Raw genomic sequence first — 17,561 nt, 5'->3', positions numbered from 1 at the left:
TTTAATAACTAAAAAAATATCATGACATTAATATTCTACATTTAGACAAGTTAAGTTAACTAATAGTGCAAAATAACTTTCATATTTTTGAACAAGTCTTTTTTTTTTCTAAAGTGAAATAAAAAAATTAAAAAAAAATAGATTTTAAGGTCAAATAAGTGGTATTCAAACTAGTACTGAGGATGATGTTCTTTTAAATGAATTAAGAGCCAGTGTTGTTCTGCAAATTGGTTTTATGGCAAGTAGTTCTTATTCAAGTACAACTTTCCATTCAAAATTTACACAAGGAAGCAGTACAACTGACCTAGTTTACAGCAACAAAGAAGATAGAATCATCACACCAAAAGAGATAATTACAAGCCAAACATAGCAGCTGCGCTTATAGGAAACCTATAGGCTATAGCAAATAAGCAAAGAAATAGTTCATCAATCGATACCTATATCAGATTCACTCTTTTCCTGATCGTGGAATTTCATTAAATTGCTCGATAAACTGGCTGCGATCGCCTCCCATTTCATCAAAGGCTGACATAAGCTTCGGCAAAAGCTTCGCGAGCATGATTTTAAACCCGGTGGAGCAGGTCTTATGATCTTCACCTGATACCATTCCAGAATCACATGGACGCCCAACCTGGGCACCATCCAAATAAGACTTGCAGGCAGCCAGAATATGCAGCGACCGACGAGTGAAATGCTCCTCGACGAGTTTCTCAAAATGCTGGATTGATATGAAGAAGAACATTAAATTACTGGAGATTCGGGATATAAATTCTAGGTGACCTCGCTATGAACAAATTAATGGAAAAGGATATGGATAACTTATGGTTTTGTAAAAGTTGTAATGGAAATGCTGAGATACCTTAGGTGGCTTTTGCAAGAGGTATAGCATGGACTTGCATGACAGCAGGAAAGCATTCTCGTTGTAACTGATGGAGTTTTTCTCTCCTTCAGCTCTTCCTATCTGTTTATCGTAGCCCGCCTCGTTGAAATATGGTTTCTCATTAAGAACAAGTGCCTGAAGTGATAATAATAATTGAAGGATAGTGGAGCTATCAGAATTCCACACTTCAGTGCCAGTACCCGTCCATGTCTTAAGAAGGCTAAGACACACTTTTCCTGACTCGTATAAGTTTGGGTTCAATCGGAGTCCCCCAGAGATGTAGTGAACGGACTGCAAAATAAAGTAGATTATTTCAATTGTGTTTAGTTTATTTTAAGTACATCCTCTTATATTCTCATTAAGAAGTTCAAGATATCCTAATAGGATTTTGCGCTACTCAATAAAAAAAATTGAATACCTAAATGTCTGGTACTTAAAGATAACGAGGAGGGAAAACATTTACCATGAAAGCACATCTATCAAGCCACTAGGACATCTAGATTTCATCTACTGAAAGAAGTTGAGGATCTTACATATCTAGCAGAAAAGTCTGATAATCCAAGATTCTTATACATGTAATGGGTAAAAGAAGAAGGAAAAAAGAAGACTTACAGGTGGTTCGCGGGGATAATCCAGAGGAAACAAAATATCAAAGAAAAATAGGCCGTCATGGTAAGGAGTTCCAGCTGCTCCAACAATGCAAGCCCTCAAGAGATCCATTCTTTCCTCATAAACTCTAACGAAAATACTATCTGTCAAGAATACCAAGGATACATGCCATTATCAGCACAATCTTAACAATAAGTTACTAGCAACCTTTAGAAAAGGAACAGCTTTCCTTGTCAGTTTCATAAAGGATCAAGCGGCAAATCTATCAGGGTTTAAACGTGAAAAAGATAGCATAATTGCAAATGCAATCTTCTCCACAGCATTAACTATTCTTGTGAAGGTTCTTGAAAAAGAAACCCTATAACTGAAAACCAAATAAATGGGATCTAAAGACTCATGAAATTTAGCAGGTTGTTGTATGGATAATGTTCACAGTTTCTGGATATTAAACAGGAAAACTGATTAACATGATGAGTTTGTGCACCAAAAAAAAAGGGAGATAGCATGAAGAGCAAACCTGGTAGACCATTCTCCAGGATGCTCCACTCTTGCTGTATCCTCTTCAACCAACCTCTTCTTACCTAAAGTTAGGATAAGTCAAATAAAACATGCATTGCTAGAAGAGATGATTGACATTTCAGTGATAATTCTGTACCTGAGATGATAACTTTTCAGTGCCAATGCCATTTGCAAAATGATGATCAGAGCTCTCATTGATGACATCAAACTGCTTAAACTTTGTTATTTTGTCATTCTCAATTGGTGAAGTTAGTTTTTCATTCTGTTCAACCACTTCCTTTTGCTGCTTCAAGCATTCTAGTTGGAAATTGTCTACACCAGATTGCAGTTCTTCTGTCTTCAGAATTTGATACTGAGAACTTTCTCTCAACTGAAAAGAGCCCAAGATAAGTTTTCCAAAATAGAACTAGAGCTTGAAGGTTAAGGAAAATCCAAGACATTGATCTTACTGAGCCAGATGGTGGAGTCACACAATGGGCAGAAAATAGACTTGCAGCTACATTCGTGAGAAAACCAAAAGCTGTTCTTCGAAACAAAAGAGCAGTAGATTTCCACAAATCTCTAAAGCAATCTTCACTAGAATCATCTACAACCTTTTGAAAAAGATATTGAAGTATATCAGTTCATTGCATTTGTGCATTAGTAGGTGATAACAGCACATAATGCAGTAAAATGGCATCTTGTATGTACAAAAGAAAAATAATATTGGGCCTGGGTAAATTACCTCTGCAATCTTGTGGCAGAGCTGTTTCTCCTGCTCGACCATCTCTGTTGCAAGATTTGCATGAAAAGATTCCTCATTCGCTGATACTGAGGAAACAGCATCAACAAGCCTATTTAATCCAAATATTTCAAAAGGCTGAACCTGAGATAATTGAAGACCAGAAAGACTATATCATTGATACTTCTGATTCAAGATGAACTAATTCTGCTTTTCCAACAGAACCTTCAAAAAATTAAATATAGTATAAACTGCAACATAATAGTAAATCTTCATGTTTCCAATTACAACTGATTAAGGACAGTTATCGTAAAAAACATGGAACAGGTAACAGGATGAGCAGATGCATACCTTAGATATGAGACCATTGGCCCACCTTACTTCAATACCTTCATCCTTGTATCCGATGACATTTCCAACATATGATAGAAAGTGATGAAAATCTTTTTCATTACTTCCATCTGCGACCATTTTCTGAGGAGTGTAATTTCCTAAAACTGAAACTTTCAATACATCAAGGATCACGCCGTTTCCTTGTATATGTCCAATATGATTTGCACCAGCATGATTGTCCATATAATTAAGATCTAGAACTGATCTTAGCACGACATCACCAATGCAGTAGGAGAAATCTGGATGCTCAATTAGTTCATAAGCACTTACTGTCTCCTCACAAGTGTCTCTAGTAACACCAGAAACCTGTTTGAGCTCAGGAACTGCCCATTTCACTTTCACAGTCTTCTCAAGTGCATCAACATTTCTCACAACCCCTATAAGATGTTGCTTTTGAACACACACTTCTTCAGCTCTTACCTTGTCTACAAGTTGTCCTGGCCAAAAATCATGGTCGCCAAGATTGTTCACAGGAAACAAAGTTCGTGGATCTAAGCGAACTGAAAGATCACCATTTTGCCACAGAACATCAAGCTTGCTCTTTGTCCTCACAATAAGATATGTCTGTTTATGGTCTTGACCATTAACTGCAGCTCTATTCTTCATCTTGGTATAGCTTTCTGGTGCAGTAATCAGAGTTGCTGACTTGTCAGCATTCATCTGCAGACTATGGAAACAATCCACTGGAAGGGTACACCAATCACCAAGTTGCCAATTAGCATATGAAAGAAATGACAACAGAGTGAGGTTTTTTGGTTCTTGAAAACGAGGAGGAGTTGCTGAGCAGTTTGAATCATTAATGACAGAAGTTATCCAGCTTACTCTCAGTAGTCCTATTTCCACCTTGCAAATTGTACCTTCATCTTGACTTGTTTTCCATGAGCCACACCACCATCTCGCAGATACAGAAGTAGTTGGAAGATCAATTCTGACACGCTGACCAGGATAATAAAATGGCGCATCTTCGAAAAGGATTGGAGGAACAGGTTTTAAAAGTTCAGTGTCTTTTATCAACATTTTGCATTTTGTGCCATCATTATATACAAGAGTAACTACATCAAACACCCTCTCCACCCTTCCAATCCATGGCCCCGTAAGTACATAATCCCCAGACTCGAAGGATCTGACTCTACAAAGGGCCTTGCTGTTAACACCTTCTATTAAATCACCAGAGCTTGCCTCCAAGTCTACAATCATGTCAACATCCACAACCCGACCCAACTGTCCAGAGGGATCACTCATTGAGCAGACAATGTCACCATGCACAAATCCTCTCTCAAATGCAAGAAAATCATCAATCTTGACGATGCTCTCATCTAGGTTTGACAGGATGTTCTGTGCATGTCCACTGTATGAAGATTCACCATCATCTTGGTCCTCACTATCACTACTTTCAGCATAGCCCTCGCTCTCCGAGTCAACAACAAGAACGTCCATTATTTAAATGCCTGCAACATGTTATGTTGCTAACTTTCAACACCGACACTTCTAAGAATGTTAAAGCAGAAAGTCATATTAAGTGGAAGTAATCTACCAACCTTCTTAAAATAAACAGGGGGCTGAATGCAAAGTTTATGATATCTCAATGATCTTTCAACGCCAGGCTTTTTTTAGAAGTCAAATCTATCTTCCAGTACTTAGAAATTATATCTTCACCAAGAATGAGCAGGTTGCAGAGAATCCCTACAAATAAAAAAATGTTCAAAAAGTAAAATAAATAAAAAATTTCAAGCTTATAGCACAATATGCATTAGAACTAAGAATAACAAAAAAGAAGAAAGAAAATTCTTACTTTGCTTACTTCTCTTATTGGCGAACTGTTCTGTATATATCTTTAACGGGTATATATTGGTAATCCCAAGTATTCAGCACAACCTACTGTGGCTCCAAATGTGAATTCTCAAGATGTAGCAAAATTCTCAAGAAATGAGATAGTCACATCGACCATAGAAATAACAGCAAGAGGATGTATCACCAAATACTCATACAATCAATAAATCCAAGGTCCTAACGCCAAAGGAGAATTACCCAGATAAGGACACAGGAAGTTAGCCTGCACCTGATAATACTATTACTGCCAAAGGAGATCTGCCCAACAGACCAAATTGTATGTAGAAGTGCCAAAGGAGATTTGCCAAAAGAGCAAATTATAGGGAACTAATGCCAAAGAAGATTTGTCCAAGAGAGCAAATTATAAGCAATTAATGCTGAACTATTTATCAAACAAAGGAATACTCCTTGCCCAAGGAGACCTGATTATAGGAGAAGTTTTTTCTTTTTTGAGATTTTTCTGCCGAACGAGATATGCGTGAAAGAATAACTTTCACAAGTTGTCAATGCCAAAGGAGATTTGCCCAACAAACTAGAATGCTTCACATAATAGACAACTCATTGATATATTCTGAACTCTTGTTTGCCGATTATTGAATCTTCTGCTCCAAAAGGTACTAACTAAACTTATCGATGCCAAAGGAGATTTGCGCCGGAAAAAGAAGTTCTTGCCAAAGGAGATTTGTCCAACAAAGTGTGATAATTGAAGATGATGACGCTTCACATGCCAAAGATGGCTAATCTTGTGTCACGCCACACTGCAATCTTGCAAGGAGAGAATATACCACCAACCAGCCGACAATTAAACATGTCACTGAAGAACTTTTCAAAGACGGCTGTGACTTTATTCTTCGAGTATTTACAAAGCCTACAGCAATCTGCATGCCAGTTTCACAAAGAGTTTCATAAAAGTAATCCCATAGTTAAGCAAGCATAAGTTAACTCCACAAATAAACCCTACCTTGTATAGTAATTAGGTTCCGGAAGTAAAGAAATTATATTGGAAACCCGAGTAAAAAAAAACCACCTAATATACTTGCAAATCAAAGTGGATAATAAAACAAACGATTTTCTTTTTTTAACCAAAAACAAATAAAGATAAAAAAATAGCGGCGAAAAATCCTTTTTTTTTCAACAGAAAAATAAGAACATCGGCTTTCTAATCCACAAGGGCCATCAAGAATCAAAGGAGAAAGCTTTACCTCGAGAACCCAAAACCCCAATGGATCAAAGGGATTGAAACCACCAGTTCCAGCTACTTCTCTTCTTGCCCTCTTTCTCTTCTTTAACAGCCAAAAAAGAACGAGAAGGGTGGGTTTAAGCCAAGAGTTCGAGTCGCACCCATCAACCCATCTCCTACACCCGCAACCATAGCAGGGCGACTTGAATCAGAGAAACCCAACTCCCAAAACTCCTCCTTGGTCTTCTCTCTGCTTCACTCCTTTCTCTCTCTCTCTCTCTCTCTCTCTCTCTCTCTCTCTCTCTCTCTCTCTATCTAAAAGCAGAGGTTTTGAGGATATTTCAAATGGCAGTTATAAATCTCTCTCTCTCTCTCCCTTCTCCCTTTCTCCACGCACTTTTTTGAAGGTGCTCAGAAACTTTAGACTATTTTAATGGCAAATGCTTCTCAGTGCTGTAGAATTTGGACTTTGGGCGGTAAAGTAGCAAATGGTAGGTATCATCTTGTGTAGTGTTCTTGTGACTTTTATTTATTGTGGGACATGGTTGGCCTTATATTATGCAACGTGAAGTTGAGGAAAATAATGCCACGCTCACACAAGCACTTTACAAACATTTACACGTGGCATTTTCTCCTCAATTCACAGTGATAATTATATAATGGATTGAGAAAAATATCACATGATACAAGAAAATGCCACTTCCTCTTATTCGTAGAATATTCGTAAAGCGTTCATGGGTATAAATATTACTCCGTGAGAATTATTCTCTCTCATTGACTCTAATTTCTTAACCTCAATTTACTTTTATTTTAACTATATTTTTAAAAAAAATAAAATAAAAAGAAATTATTACCTCTATGACATAAAATATAATCAGTTAATCAGCCATAATATGTTCAGGATTGTTTTATTAGATATTTTTATATAATTACAAGATCATTATATTCTTTAAAATATCATAATTGCTTAACGATGAAACTATCAAAAAAATATTATTCTATCAATTAAATCTAACCAATTATTCTCTCAATAAAATTCATATCTAAATTACTTGAAAAGGTTCGAACATCATCTAATATTACTGTGCATTTTTTTTACTTCTTCTTTTTTTTATTTATTTACTATTTCTATATTTAGTACTGGATGGATGTAGACCATGCCATAGCTATTTACATGATGTTAAGTCATTCTCTATCCATTCATGCATGTCGCTATATAGGCATAATGGCAGCAGTATAAAAGTTGGATGTGGTGATATCATAGCATCATGTACTTGGAAGATTGGGTTGGAACTTGCAACTACTTTTGCTGCTGTACTTTTTATAAGTCGCTACCTTTTTTTGCCACTACACTTTCCAGTTTCCACTCTCTCATCATGCTCCACTTTCTCTTTTTTATTTTTTTATTAACTTTACTTTTGGAGTTTGCCAACTTATTTTCAAATGACTTCAGGTTGCAAATTATGTGAAGGTTGCGTTGGATAATTTTGCTCTTAGGACTCGGCCTAAGTTAATCTGTGAATGTATTAATTGTGCGCATTTAATAATTATTTTAAAATTTTTGGGTGGAATAAATACTAACTCACCCGTTTGAGCTGCCCGTAAATTATATATATTTAAAAATAATAAAATATGCATCGATTATAAAAAATATTTATAGAAACTCTAATATACTTAATTGAAAACTAAATATAATTAAAATTGCTGATAGGTGTGGTGTGCTTTGCAAAAACTTGCCACTAAATTCTTTTTAATACTTGATTTGTTTTATACGTTAAGTGCTCTCAAGAATCTCGTGATGTCTACTGTTAAGGAATCAACGCGAATGTTCTTCTTACCCGGAGAAAGAGTAGGATAAAAGTGCGAATATTCACAGGATATCTTTGCTTATCTAGGGAAGTTATTTATCCGAGGTCTCGAGTGGAGTTGGGATTAATAAAGTTTCCATAGAGAGAGAGAGAGAGAATTTTAAGCTAAAACTAACACCAGTTCATTTAAGTTCAATATTTTTCTTTATTTATAGAGGGATATATATTTTTTTCATTTTCGCACCCTATATTATGTGTTAATTATAATTTACACCTTATCTTCATAGAATACGCCCTGCCTAGTTGGTGGAGTCCAGTTTGCATCTTCTTTGGATTAGCACTAAACTTAGTTTAACACAACAATTAACATCAGCAGGCACTAATAATATAATTACTCAGCCATGTAGAACTATCCATGATCCACTAAACGACCATTAATTCCAAGACTAGCTAATTAAGGAACTAAAACTTCGTGTACTTGATTCCCGTCAGCAGCTAATGCATTTCTGACTCATTGTTAGGAGACAAATGATTCAATACTTAATTTTTGGAGGCGACTAATTAAGCCTCCTAAACATAAACTAAGCAAAGTAGACAGAGGGGTTGCAGCTTCTGGAGGATATGCTCCAATGGAGATGCCCACATCTTGCATTTTATGTGTCTCTCAATGAAAAGTACTTCTAATATATAAAGAATTAGTGGGAGCTGTGACTTCTCCATGATCATGAGTTCTTATGCTTTTGGAGATTGTGATCTCCAACCATTTCACCTCACTTTTTGCCAAAATTTCTGATCTCCATTAAAGTTTCCATCTCTCTCTCTCAAGCATGGTAAGCTGTTTGATGGGCTCTTGTATTTGATTTGTATGAGTAAATGATCATTCCAGTGTGGGTATTAAGTGATAATTATGTTTGTAGAATGATAGTTTGAGACTTCATAAAAGAGACCACTTCTAAAGCTTTCAACTTTTCGGATGCCATGGTTTGGTCCATGTCCATTCTTGTTCCTCAACTCAGTGTGGAAGAATAATTCTTCTGGTACTCAACTTATAATATTTAAATTAAATTTTACGGTAAAATTTAAAAATACACAATAGAAATTAAAATTTTAAAAAATAGAAAAAACTTATAATGAAAATATAAACCCGAAGCATATCTCTTGAGTTTTTAAGTCAAAACTCTCTAAACAATTTTTATTTCAAATAGAAACAATATGCCTTAAAGAGTATTCACATAAATACAAAATTTTGAGGGGTATATATGTAAAAAATTACGATACTTGTAATATATATATATATATATATCCCAAAAGTTTGTCCAAAATAATTGATACTTATAGAACTGTTGATATTAATGCTGGCCCAACACAAGCAATGTTCAAACTGGGGCTTGGAGTTGGGCCAATATCAATTTGGAATTGGGCCCTAAATTTGGGCCATTTCCTAATCATTCTAATATTCTAGACTAAATAAAAACTAAGATGATATATAACTATATAATTAGTAACCACATAAGAGTTAGTTCACCTAATTCTCTAACTCTTCCACCTAAATCTCAATCCCACAACAATTCCAGTCAAATTAGCCTCTAGATTGGAGTCAGTAACCTATCACATTGACTTTTATTTACAAGCTAATAAATGATCATCTCATATCTCCTTAATATTAACCTTAAACAATGAGATCACACAACTCTTCTACTTGCTTAATACTTGGGCTTGCATGTAGCATGATAACATTAATATATTCTTTAAACTCTCAGACCACCTACAAACATGAATCATAATCTTTATCATTTCTTATTATTTTATTTATTTCGTTGTAATATTGTGCTTGCAAAAATATCATATTATATTAGGGGCAATCTAGCTTTAAAAAAACATTATTTAGTTTAGCATATCAAATATCTTTCTTTTATCCCTTTTTTTTTTTTCTCTTTAGTTAGGTTATATTTAAGAATAATAATAATTTTATAATATACGACCAACTAAATAGTAAATTTGGATTTCTGAGTGTATATAAAGTGTGCTTTTTATAATAAGGACCCCTTAGAAGAGCAATTTATTAAAGTTGAGATCGAGACCTAACTGCTTCTACTATATCGACTTGGTTGACATTTCGGGTGAGAAAAAGGAATAAATAAATAAATAAATAAAGAACGAGGGCTTAAAAGGGTAAAAAGTCCCGCCTATTTATAGTGATATAGTCTCTCAAACCTCCCAATCCCCTTCAGAGATTTCTTAATGGAACAAGCTTCGTCTTCTTCGTCTTCCGTCTACTCTTCTCCTTCCAATGTGTTCTACTTGGGCACTCCGGCGTTGGACGAATCGTATCGGCCGCTACCGTCGCTCTACTTGGCGTTCCTAGCGATATGGGCCGTGTCGGGCTTCTCCTGGACCTTCAACACCTGGCGGAATCGCCATTTCCAGGTGCCTTCTCTTCTCCATTCGGTTCGTAGTAGAGCTAGAGTTTCCGACTAGGGTCTCCTTTGATGCATTTGTTCTTCGAGGATTCTTTCGTTTACTTCAAATTCAGAAATTTTGCGGAAAGATTGCATTTAGGCTAGTAAATTTTGGATTTAGATTCTTTTGAAGAACGTCTTTTGGTGACACTTGACTCTTATGTTGAAGCAGGCAAATAATCTACAGTGGATACTGGCGTTGGTTCCTTTAGTTAAGGCCTTGCAACTAATACTTTCCTTTTCGTTTTGGTGAGTACTTACTGAATCAACTATTCTATCACAGTTTCTACCGCCTTACCTCTTTGTAGATCATAATAATGTGTTGCACCAGTGGTAAAGGCACTTCTCTTTAGGATAAAACAGTTGATTTTCTTGTAGAATATTTACTTATTAGTTCTTGTTACGGCATCAAAGAAAAGCAAAAGGAATCTGTGTGCATTTTAGTACTTTGATCAAATATATAAGTCATCAAAAAAATTTAATGTGGTCATATGCAGGTACTCGTGTTTAAATCTTCAGACATGTTCTTTGTGGATGTCATTTGGAGTGTATGTAACAGGAATACTCTTTCAAACAGCCTGTTTTGTATCATTCATGCTCATCTCACATGGCTACTGTATCATGTGTGAGCGTCTCTCAGTACGTGAACGGCGAACAACAGCTGCTTTAGGATGTGTCCTCTACTTGACTCTTGTTGGTCACAAAGCTTCTGTGCCTTATTTCACTGTGAGCTTTCTGTTTTCTCCCTGCTTTTTGGTATGCTCGTTTGTGGCTATACTAGTTCCCATTATTTTGCATGTGGGCCATGTAGGCTTTTTATGAGGATTTGAAGACAGTATTTTGCAGAGACTATAGTGCTTAACAATATTGATGAACATATGTTTGCATTATGATTCATTTAGAGGTAACTGCAATATGCTTTTTGAATTGAATGCAAGACAGGTCTTTCTTATGCTGAACTATCTCATCTCCTTCTATCTGATCTTCCGGCGTATTTCCCACAATCTGATAGTTCTGCGTGAGCATTTGAGTTTCATAGAGGAGGAGGATATTCAGACAATGCATGATGTACTGAATAAAAAGTACACCATGTTCAAGTATGTTGGGCTAGTCTTCGCATACTTATTTGTATGACTTTTTTTCTGAAGTAACTATTTTACAGAGATGACTGTCCTTTCTTTTTTCTGAATCAGGAGATTCCAAGGAACAATGCAAATTGTCGCAATTGTAGACATTCTGGTATTTCATTTTACCCATCAACACTAATTATTTGTATTCGCATGAAAATTTGTTCACTAACAGTAGAGTCAACATCATGTTCAGGTTTACATGAATGTTGATGAGACACCGGATAACTACTGGTTTCGGTTGTTAGTACGTGAATGGGTGCAATTCTGCATCTTCCTGTACATTGGGTAAATTGAAAGCATATCCTGTTCTTATTGCCCTTCTTGAATCGCACTTCAAATTCCAATTTGATTTTACTTCTCTTTTCAGGTGGACGTTCAGAACACAAGAAGCATCACCACATTTCTCTGTAATGCCTGCTTTGAAATCCAACTGGGATGTGGCAATGCCCCCTGTTTATAGCATAGTATGTTGCTCTCTTGGAACTCTAGTTGACTATCACATCATCTGTTTATTTGATTATTTTCATCATACTTGATGAGCCTTGATAACTGGCACTGCATTCACTCACATAATGTGTAGGTCATCAGCAAGTCAAACCATTCTTTACACAGTTCCACATGTGTGCATCTGTCAGGCTCGACCGGGGATCTAGGATTAGGCACCCACCAAATTAGTGAGGACTTGAACTGTCATATATACAGTTCAGTTTTCTAATCTTCTAAGCAGGCAATTATAAACTCAAGGCAGTGAGGGCTTGACCTAGCCCATTAAACTCAAGGTCTTGAGATTTTACCCTGAGGCAGTTTGTTGCATACCTATTCCAGTTTGTCTTTGGTGTCTCTTCAAAGTGATTTTGTTTTAGCCTTTTGAGTTTGGTACTTTTGCCTAGAACTACGATCATCGTCTTAATCCATCACAAAACCGGGTGTTTTGATAATCGACATATTGCGTTCTTTTCTAATTAACCCTCATGAAAAGATCCACTTGGTAAAATATGGTGATAACAAATCACATGTAGGTAATGTGGTCGAAAATGAAATTGTTTTGTGCTGCAGCTCATTGGTCTGGCCAAACCTTTTTGGAGGCACACCAGGGTTATAAACTTATATCGTTGTCTCAACACTCAGCAGAAAATCGTTAGGAGAACTCTTTTCGATTTTTGGATCCAATTGTACGATGTCTTGCCGTATGCCTCCTGCTGTCTTTATCACCAGTGAAGCAGCAGCATATATCACCTTAACTCTTCTTCTTAATTAAACATTTCAGGAAATGGATGCTGCTGATTTCAAGAATCTGGTGTCCCAAGAATGGCATGTTGGAGTGGTAAGCAAAGCATTAGTAATTCACTTGGACCTTTCATACCTTTACAACTTTAACAATGACTTGAATTATGCCTGATTTCCCTCGTCTTTCAACTTTATATTGTTTATTTCCTTCTTTTTTTCTCTCCCAAGCTCTTTTCGTTAGTGTTTACATCCACACTCCTCTATTGTTCTTCTGCACTTCAACTGAATAATGAAAATGCATCTCGCTATTTTGCAGCCAACTTCTCCTTCAGGTGACAAAACTATGGATCCTTTACTAGTAATAGTTCAGAACCCTTGCGCAACAAGCAAATCCACAGCAGATGTACATAATAACCCAAGGACTCCTGCTGCTACCACTGCCATAAAGTTTCAGCATGCTGTCGACCAAGTTTAGCATCAAGAGAAGAAAAAAACTTTGAATCAACCAAACTTGCTGATGAGTAAGGCGGCAAAACCGCTGTTGTAATTGTCCATACATACAATTTGTGCTTTTGTGTTTTCTTTTATTGTTTGTACTGTAATTTGTGTCCTCGTAAGGAGAAGTCGGTAAACGGAAATTTCATGGGAGTACTCAAATTTGTATAATCCTTCACAACCTTTTGCAATGATATCGTATACTTATGATGGTCATATTTGAACTAATTTTTGGAAGTTTCACAACAGTCAGAGCAAATTTTATCTTGAGTTGCGATTACGTAATGAGGCTCCCATCTTTGCAAGGTCTTCAAGAGGGAAGATAAATACAACCTTCCCACAACAAAGTCACTTTCATAACTTGGAATACATGCACGTAGGAAGGATGGAGTAAGTGCATGTGTCACACTAGGCAAAATCCTTAGTCCTTAAGACAACCAAACTATATGAGGGCATTGACCATTTATACCAAAATAACCCTGGATAGCGACATACCTTCTTGTGAGGAAGCATTGGAAGAGGACAATGATTCATTGATCCATCATTCTCATGATCTACAGGAAGAACACCACGATACGATAGAACTCCCTTTCCAGCAAATATTATCTCAAACATTTTATTGATAAAAATATTTACTTGACAAGAACTACACTTATTGGGCATAAATTAGAGAATACAAAGAATATCCAAATATTCCTTGTAATATGGAATTCAGTGTGCAAGATCAACAGTGATAGCTTCTCTGGGCAGTATCTTTCCTAACATGGATTTGCTACTCTCGACATGTCTTTAGTAGTTACGCTGAGCTTATATCAACTTTCATCCCTTTGACCTTTTTGTCTTCACAATGAAGTCATCACCATCATCACTGTAGCTAACTCTTTTCTTTGGCTTCACATCTCCATTCCTTACTACATGCAGATTCTTTGAGCTCTCTGGCAGCTCCTGCTTTGCTGATTTGATAGGCGTGCCCATTCGCAATTGCTGCTGCCTCTTTTGCTTTCTCTCATAGGCTTTCTTTGCTCTTTCAGGAGATAGCAAACCATGTTCCATCATCCTGATTGTCCAAATAAAATCAATGAAATTCAAAACAGGTAAGGACAAAAGAATCATCATAATCTAAAGCCAAAAACTTCGACAAGAGAAAAATTGACTGCATTCTTCAAATAGGAGGTAATTCCATAGTTCTCAGATGGCAGGTTATGTGCATACTGACTTATAATCTAGTACTCCTAAGAAATTCGTAGAGAAGATAACGTCCAGGAGGTGGACATTAAGAAATGCCTACTCATGGAGTTCAACTGATGGCTACTGATTCAGAACCCTTTGCCATATTCATAGTAATAATCCATACTTATTCAACTTGACAAATGGGCAAGTAAAATTCACATGAGAATCAGATGACACCTTACCAGAACTCTGCCATTTCGCTTGATGGAATCTGCTCCCATAATGATTCATAGAATATCCTCAATGGTTCTCTCTGCCAAAAACAACCCACAACTAGGTGATGGTGGGCCAGTAAAGATTAACAATTAGAAATTTAAAAGTGAATGTCAAGTCTAGAACCTCTTCAGGAGGATCATGCTTCTGACCAGGAAGAGAATAAACTTTTTTCTCAGCTCTCCCCTTAACAGTTACCGTCTTCGTCTTGGTCGTCTTTGTGATAGTCTTTGATGAATTTGTTGAACTTTTGCCTTTTGTCTTTGTTCAAAGATCATTTAAGTAATGAAAAAGAATGTGAGTCCATATCCACCTCATGGCTACTGCTAAGATTGAGAAACTACAACAAACCAATTGGTTCACCAAAATTGGAATGTGAACGACAATAGGAGAGAAATCTCAATACTAAATATAACATGAAGACACTAAATTAAGTGCTTCACTACCAATTTCTTTCTATGATCCCAGGAAGAACTGTTCACAAGCCTAAATTTACCATAGATAGAATCACAATTAAATAACTATGCCTAAATTTAGCAACAATTATAGTCGACACAGAACAATTCCTTTGCTAAGAACGCCCAGAGAAGCAGGAAATGCACATCAAAACCGACGGATCGCTAAAATTTTCTCATCAAGATCGTATCTTTTCTTAAGAATTACAAGATGGGTACCTCCGATTTAGCTACCACCGTCGCAGATTTCTGGGTAGACAGCGAAACCTGCTTCCCCGATCCATCCACCTTCTTCCTCCCGTCCGGCAAGATTACCCCTTTCGCTCTTGCACCGCCGTCCTGGTTCGGCTTCGCCTTCAGCCCCTTCGCCGCAGAAGAGGAAGAAGCCATCACCAATCCTTCCAATTGGACTGCCCAGATTGCGCAATCGACATCAGGATCCGCACTTCGAGGCGCCGCCGCCGCCGCAGCTAGCTTACTAGCTCTCCTTTTCTTGCCTTGAGAGCTGAGAGCTGAGCTCGTGGGATATATACAGCAGAGGGCGGTGCTATCTTGCGCCGCGTGGGCGGCGGGGGGCTTATCGTGCGCTTTTAGGTGTGTATAAGGGCGTTTTTGTCATATTAGCATGCGGCTTAACCTCCTCACCGAATAGGAGATTCTAGGATTATTGCCGGACTCGCAGTTAAATCCCGACTCCGAGACGAGATTACATCTATGCGGGATTAACATCAGCCGTTCATTTTTCTTAAAACAACAGATCGGCGAGTTATGTGCGGACAAGATTGCTTCGAGTAAGAAACGACTTATCCGGGGGGCAGAGAGGGAACCCGTGTAATAAGAAGAAAGCACGATTAGAATTACAGATTTGCCCATGATAACACTAGTGGTCCAGGGTTGTTCGTATCTCCAAGTTAGTATGCCAAGTAAAGTAAGCCAAATTTTTTTTTCTATTATTCATTAGCCTTAAAATATGAGCATACTAGATATGAGCCGAAAAAAAATAAAACTCTCCCAGACCCTATCGAACTTTTTAGCTATCTAATCTAGACTTTAAGTTATATGTATTGTCGAATAATTACTTAACTACTAAATAACTTCTCCACGGTATCATTTAGATTAAAGTTAAAAGTTGAACCGATATCCTCCTTTATTATAAAAAAGGTACCTACCCATTTTATTCTCTTTTACTTTTTTTTCTATTCTTTTCTCGTATTTGATCGACTTCGGTAGGACTTTGGTCCATACGAAATTAAGAATGAACTTTTTTCTAAAACAAAATAAGAAAAACGGCACTCTACATTGTCTACAATCTGATTGTTTTTGTTTGAACTATTACTGTTTTATAAATACACTAACAAAAAAATATTTATATATCCTCATTTGAACTAAGAAAAATAATAATTATTCGAGCATCTAAACTAATTTTTTTTAAATCAGAAAATATATACGGTAAAAAAATTCAGACGATCTAAATAAAATTATCCCTATAAAATATAATAACATTTCATAATAACTATACTTTGGAACATTTAAGCAAGCATTCCATATGTGTTGTTACTCAATATAAGCGCCAGAAAATAAACAACCAATAGTAGTGCATAGGATGGCTTTCAAAAAAATTACAGCTTGATACTTTGAAACCAATATTACTAGCACCACCACACAACCAAAGAAAGAACATTCAAGTTTAAATGGAAACACAGGATAAAAACAAAGATGCTAAGGTATGGTTTCAGATTCCAAATATTAACAAAATGCAACCAGTAAGTAACAAGTTTTACCAATGAAGCGAATTATGAGTTAAAATTGGAGGAAATAAGAACTCAGATCTTAAAAAGAAACTGCGAGGATTTCTCTTCGAATTTAACAAATCAAAGTACATTTTCAATATAGGATGAAGGAAGAAATTTCACTTCTTTATTAATCAGTTTCCGATTCTTAGACAAGAACTGATAAAGAAGACAGAAGTTCCAGATCTAATATATGTACAAATAAGGAGAAAAGAAATGAACAACAACAGGATTTGAAGAGAACATTTCAATAATACTCCACAGACCAAATCATCAACATTCACTTATCAATATCAATAAAACTAATTTCTTAACTGAGGATTACTCTGAACTTTTCTCAAAAAATAAAAACAAAGATACAAATAAAAACAAAAATAAAACCAATATGTGAATCATAGGGGTCATACTAATAACAGGCATCTTCCTGCATATAAACTCCACAATATAGAGTAATCATAAATTGTACAAGCTTATTTCAAATGACTATAAACATTACATGGATCATAGCGATCAAAGCAGTTATATTACGGAAAGGAATAGAGAGCACAAACATTAGCAGCTGGTAACCAAGTCTAGAAGATAATGAAAACTAGATAGACACTTATCTTCATTAAAGAGTGAC

At 36.3% G+C, this 17,561-nt stretch overlaps 3 protein-coding genes across 5 annotated transcripts; 1 reads left to right on the top strand and 2 right to left on the bottom strand.

The window, feature by feature from the left end:
• Nucleotides 1-216: 216 nt before the first annotated feature.
• Nucleotides 217-6,540, bottom strand: LOC140762128 (probable ubiquitin-conjugating enzyme E2 24). 2 transcript variants are annotated; one of them, XM_073099746.1, is made up of 11 exons: nt 6,155-6,540; nt 4,915-5,830; nt 4,661-4,805; nt 3,081-4,570; nt 2,733-2,873; nt 2,458-2,601; nt 2,145-2,378; nt 2,007-2,070; nt 1,493-1,632; nt 860-1,171; nt 217-718 (listed from the first exon to the last, which is right to left on the bottom strand). In XM_073099746.1, the coding sequence occupies exons 4-11, from the start codon at nt 4,557-4,559 to the stop codon at nt 449-451; spliced, it is 2,784 nt and encodes a 927-aa protein (XP_072955847.1). In that variant the 5' UTR covers nt 4,560-4,570; nt 4,661-4,805; nt 4,915-5,830; nt 6,155-6,540; the 3' UTR covers nt 217-448. The 2 variants fall into 2 exon arrangements, with proteins under 2 accessions (XP_072955847.1, XP_072955855.1); XM_073099754.1 differs by having other exon boundaries at nt 4,924-5,830.
• A 3,639-nt stretch (nt 6,541-10,179) lies between these two features.
• LOC140763508 (uncharacterized) lies at nt 10,180-13,467 on the top strand. Of its 2 annotated transcripts, XM_073101736.1 has the most exons (10): nt 10,180-10,367; nt 10,572-10,648; nt 10,897-11,125; nt 11,342-11,496; nt 11,593-11,638; nt 11,723-11,814; nt 11,897-11,993; nt 12,586-12,701; nt 12,797-12,853; nt 13,073-13,251. In XM_073101736.1, exons 1-10 carry the CDS (start codon nt 10,182-10,184, stop codon nt 13,113-13,115), a joined length of 1,098 nt encoding a protein of 365 aa, XP_072957837.1. In that variant the 5' UTR covers nt 10,180-10,181; the 3' UTR covers nt 13,116-13,251. The 2 variants fall into 2 exon arrangements, with proteins under 2 accessions (XP_072957837.1, XP_072957829.1); XM_073101728.1 differs by lacking the exon at nt 12,586-12,701 and having other exon boundaries at nt 13,073-13,467.
• A 373-nt stretch (nt 13,468-13,840) lies between these two features.
• Nucleotides 13,841-15,752, bottom strand: LOC140760536 (uncharacterized). Its single transcript, XM_073097540.1, has 4 exons — nt 15,369-15,752; nt 14,821-14,955; nt 14,664-14,734; nt 13,841-14,308 (listed from the first exon to the last, which is right to left on the bottom strand). The coding sequence occupies exons 1-4, from the start codon at nt 15,537-15,539 to the stop codon at nt 14,071-14,073; spliced, it is 615 nt and encodes a 204-aa protein (XP_072953641.1). The 5' UTR covers nt 15,540-15,752; the 3' UTR covers nt 13,841-14,070.
• Nucleotides 15,753-17,561: the final 1,809 nt, after the last annotated feature.

Source organism: Typha angustifolia, chromosome 1, assembly GCF_048772165.1.
Source record: "Typha angustifolia cultivar Huaian chromosome 1, ASM4877216v1, whole genome shotgun sequence".
In the NCBI taxonomy this organism is placed as follows: Eukaryota; Viridiplantae; Streptophyta; class Magnoliopsida; order Poales; family Typhaceae; genus Typha; species Typha angustifolia.
Note: the sequence above shows the minus strand (reverse complement) of the source record. Positions and strands in the feature narration are given on the sequence as shown.

What these genes read in the sequence shown, in the direction of transcription:
- LOC140762128 (XM_073099746.1), bottom strand. Translation starts at nt 4,559, where the DNA reads ATGGACGTTCTTGTTGTTGACTCGGAGAGCGAGGGCTATGCTGAAAGT. An exon ending in ATTATCCCCGCGAACCACCT is followed by an intron (nt 1,172 to 1,492) that starts GTAAGTCTTCTT and finishes TTTATTTTGCAG; the next exon opens with TCCGTTCACTACATCTCTGG. An exon ending in TCTTGCAAAAGCCACCTAAG is followed by an intron (nt 719 to 859) that starts GTATCTCAGCAT and finishes ATATCAATCCAG; the next exon opens with CATTTTGAGAAACTCGTCGA.
- LOC140763508 (XM_073101728.1), top strand. Translation starts at nt 10,182, where the DNA reads ATGGAACAAGCTTCGTCTTCTTCGTCTTCCGTCTACTCTTCTCCTTCC. An exon ending in GGCGGAATCGCCATTTCCAG is followed by an intron (nt 10,368 to 10,571) that starts GTGCCTTCTCTT and finishes ATGTTGAAGCAG; the next exon opens with GCAAATAATCTACAGTGGAT. An exon ending in TCGCAATTGTAGACATTCTG is followed by an intron (nt 11,639 to 11,722) that starts GTATTTCATTTT and finishes CATCATGTTCAG; the next exon opens with GTTTACATGAATGTTGATGA.
- LOC140760536 (XM_073097540.1), bottom strand. Translation starts at nt 15,539, where the DNA reads ATGGCTTCTTCCTCTTCTGCGGCGAAGGGGCTGAAGGCGAAGCCGAAC. An exon ending in CGGTGGTAGCTAAATCGGAG is followed by an intron (nt 14,956 to 15,368) that starts GTACCCATCTTG and finishes CTTTGAACAAAG; the next exon opens with ACAAAAGGCAAAAGTTCAAC. An exon ending in AGCGAAATGGCAGAGTTCTG is followed by an intron (nt 14,309 to 14,663) that starts GTAAGGTGTCAT and finishes TTGGACAATCAG; the next exon opens with GATGATGGAACATGGTTTGC.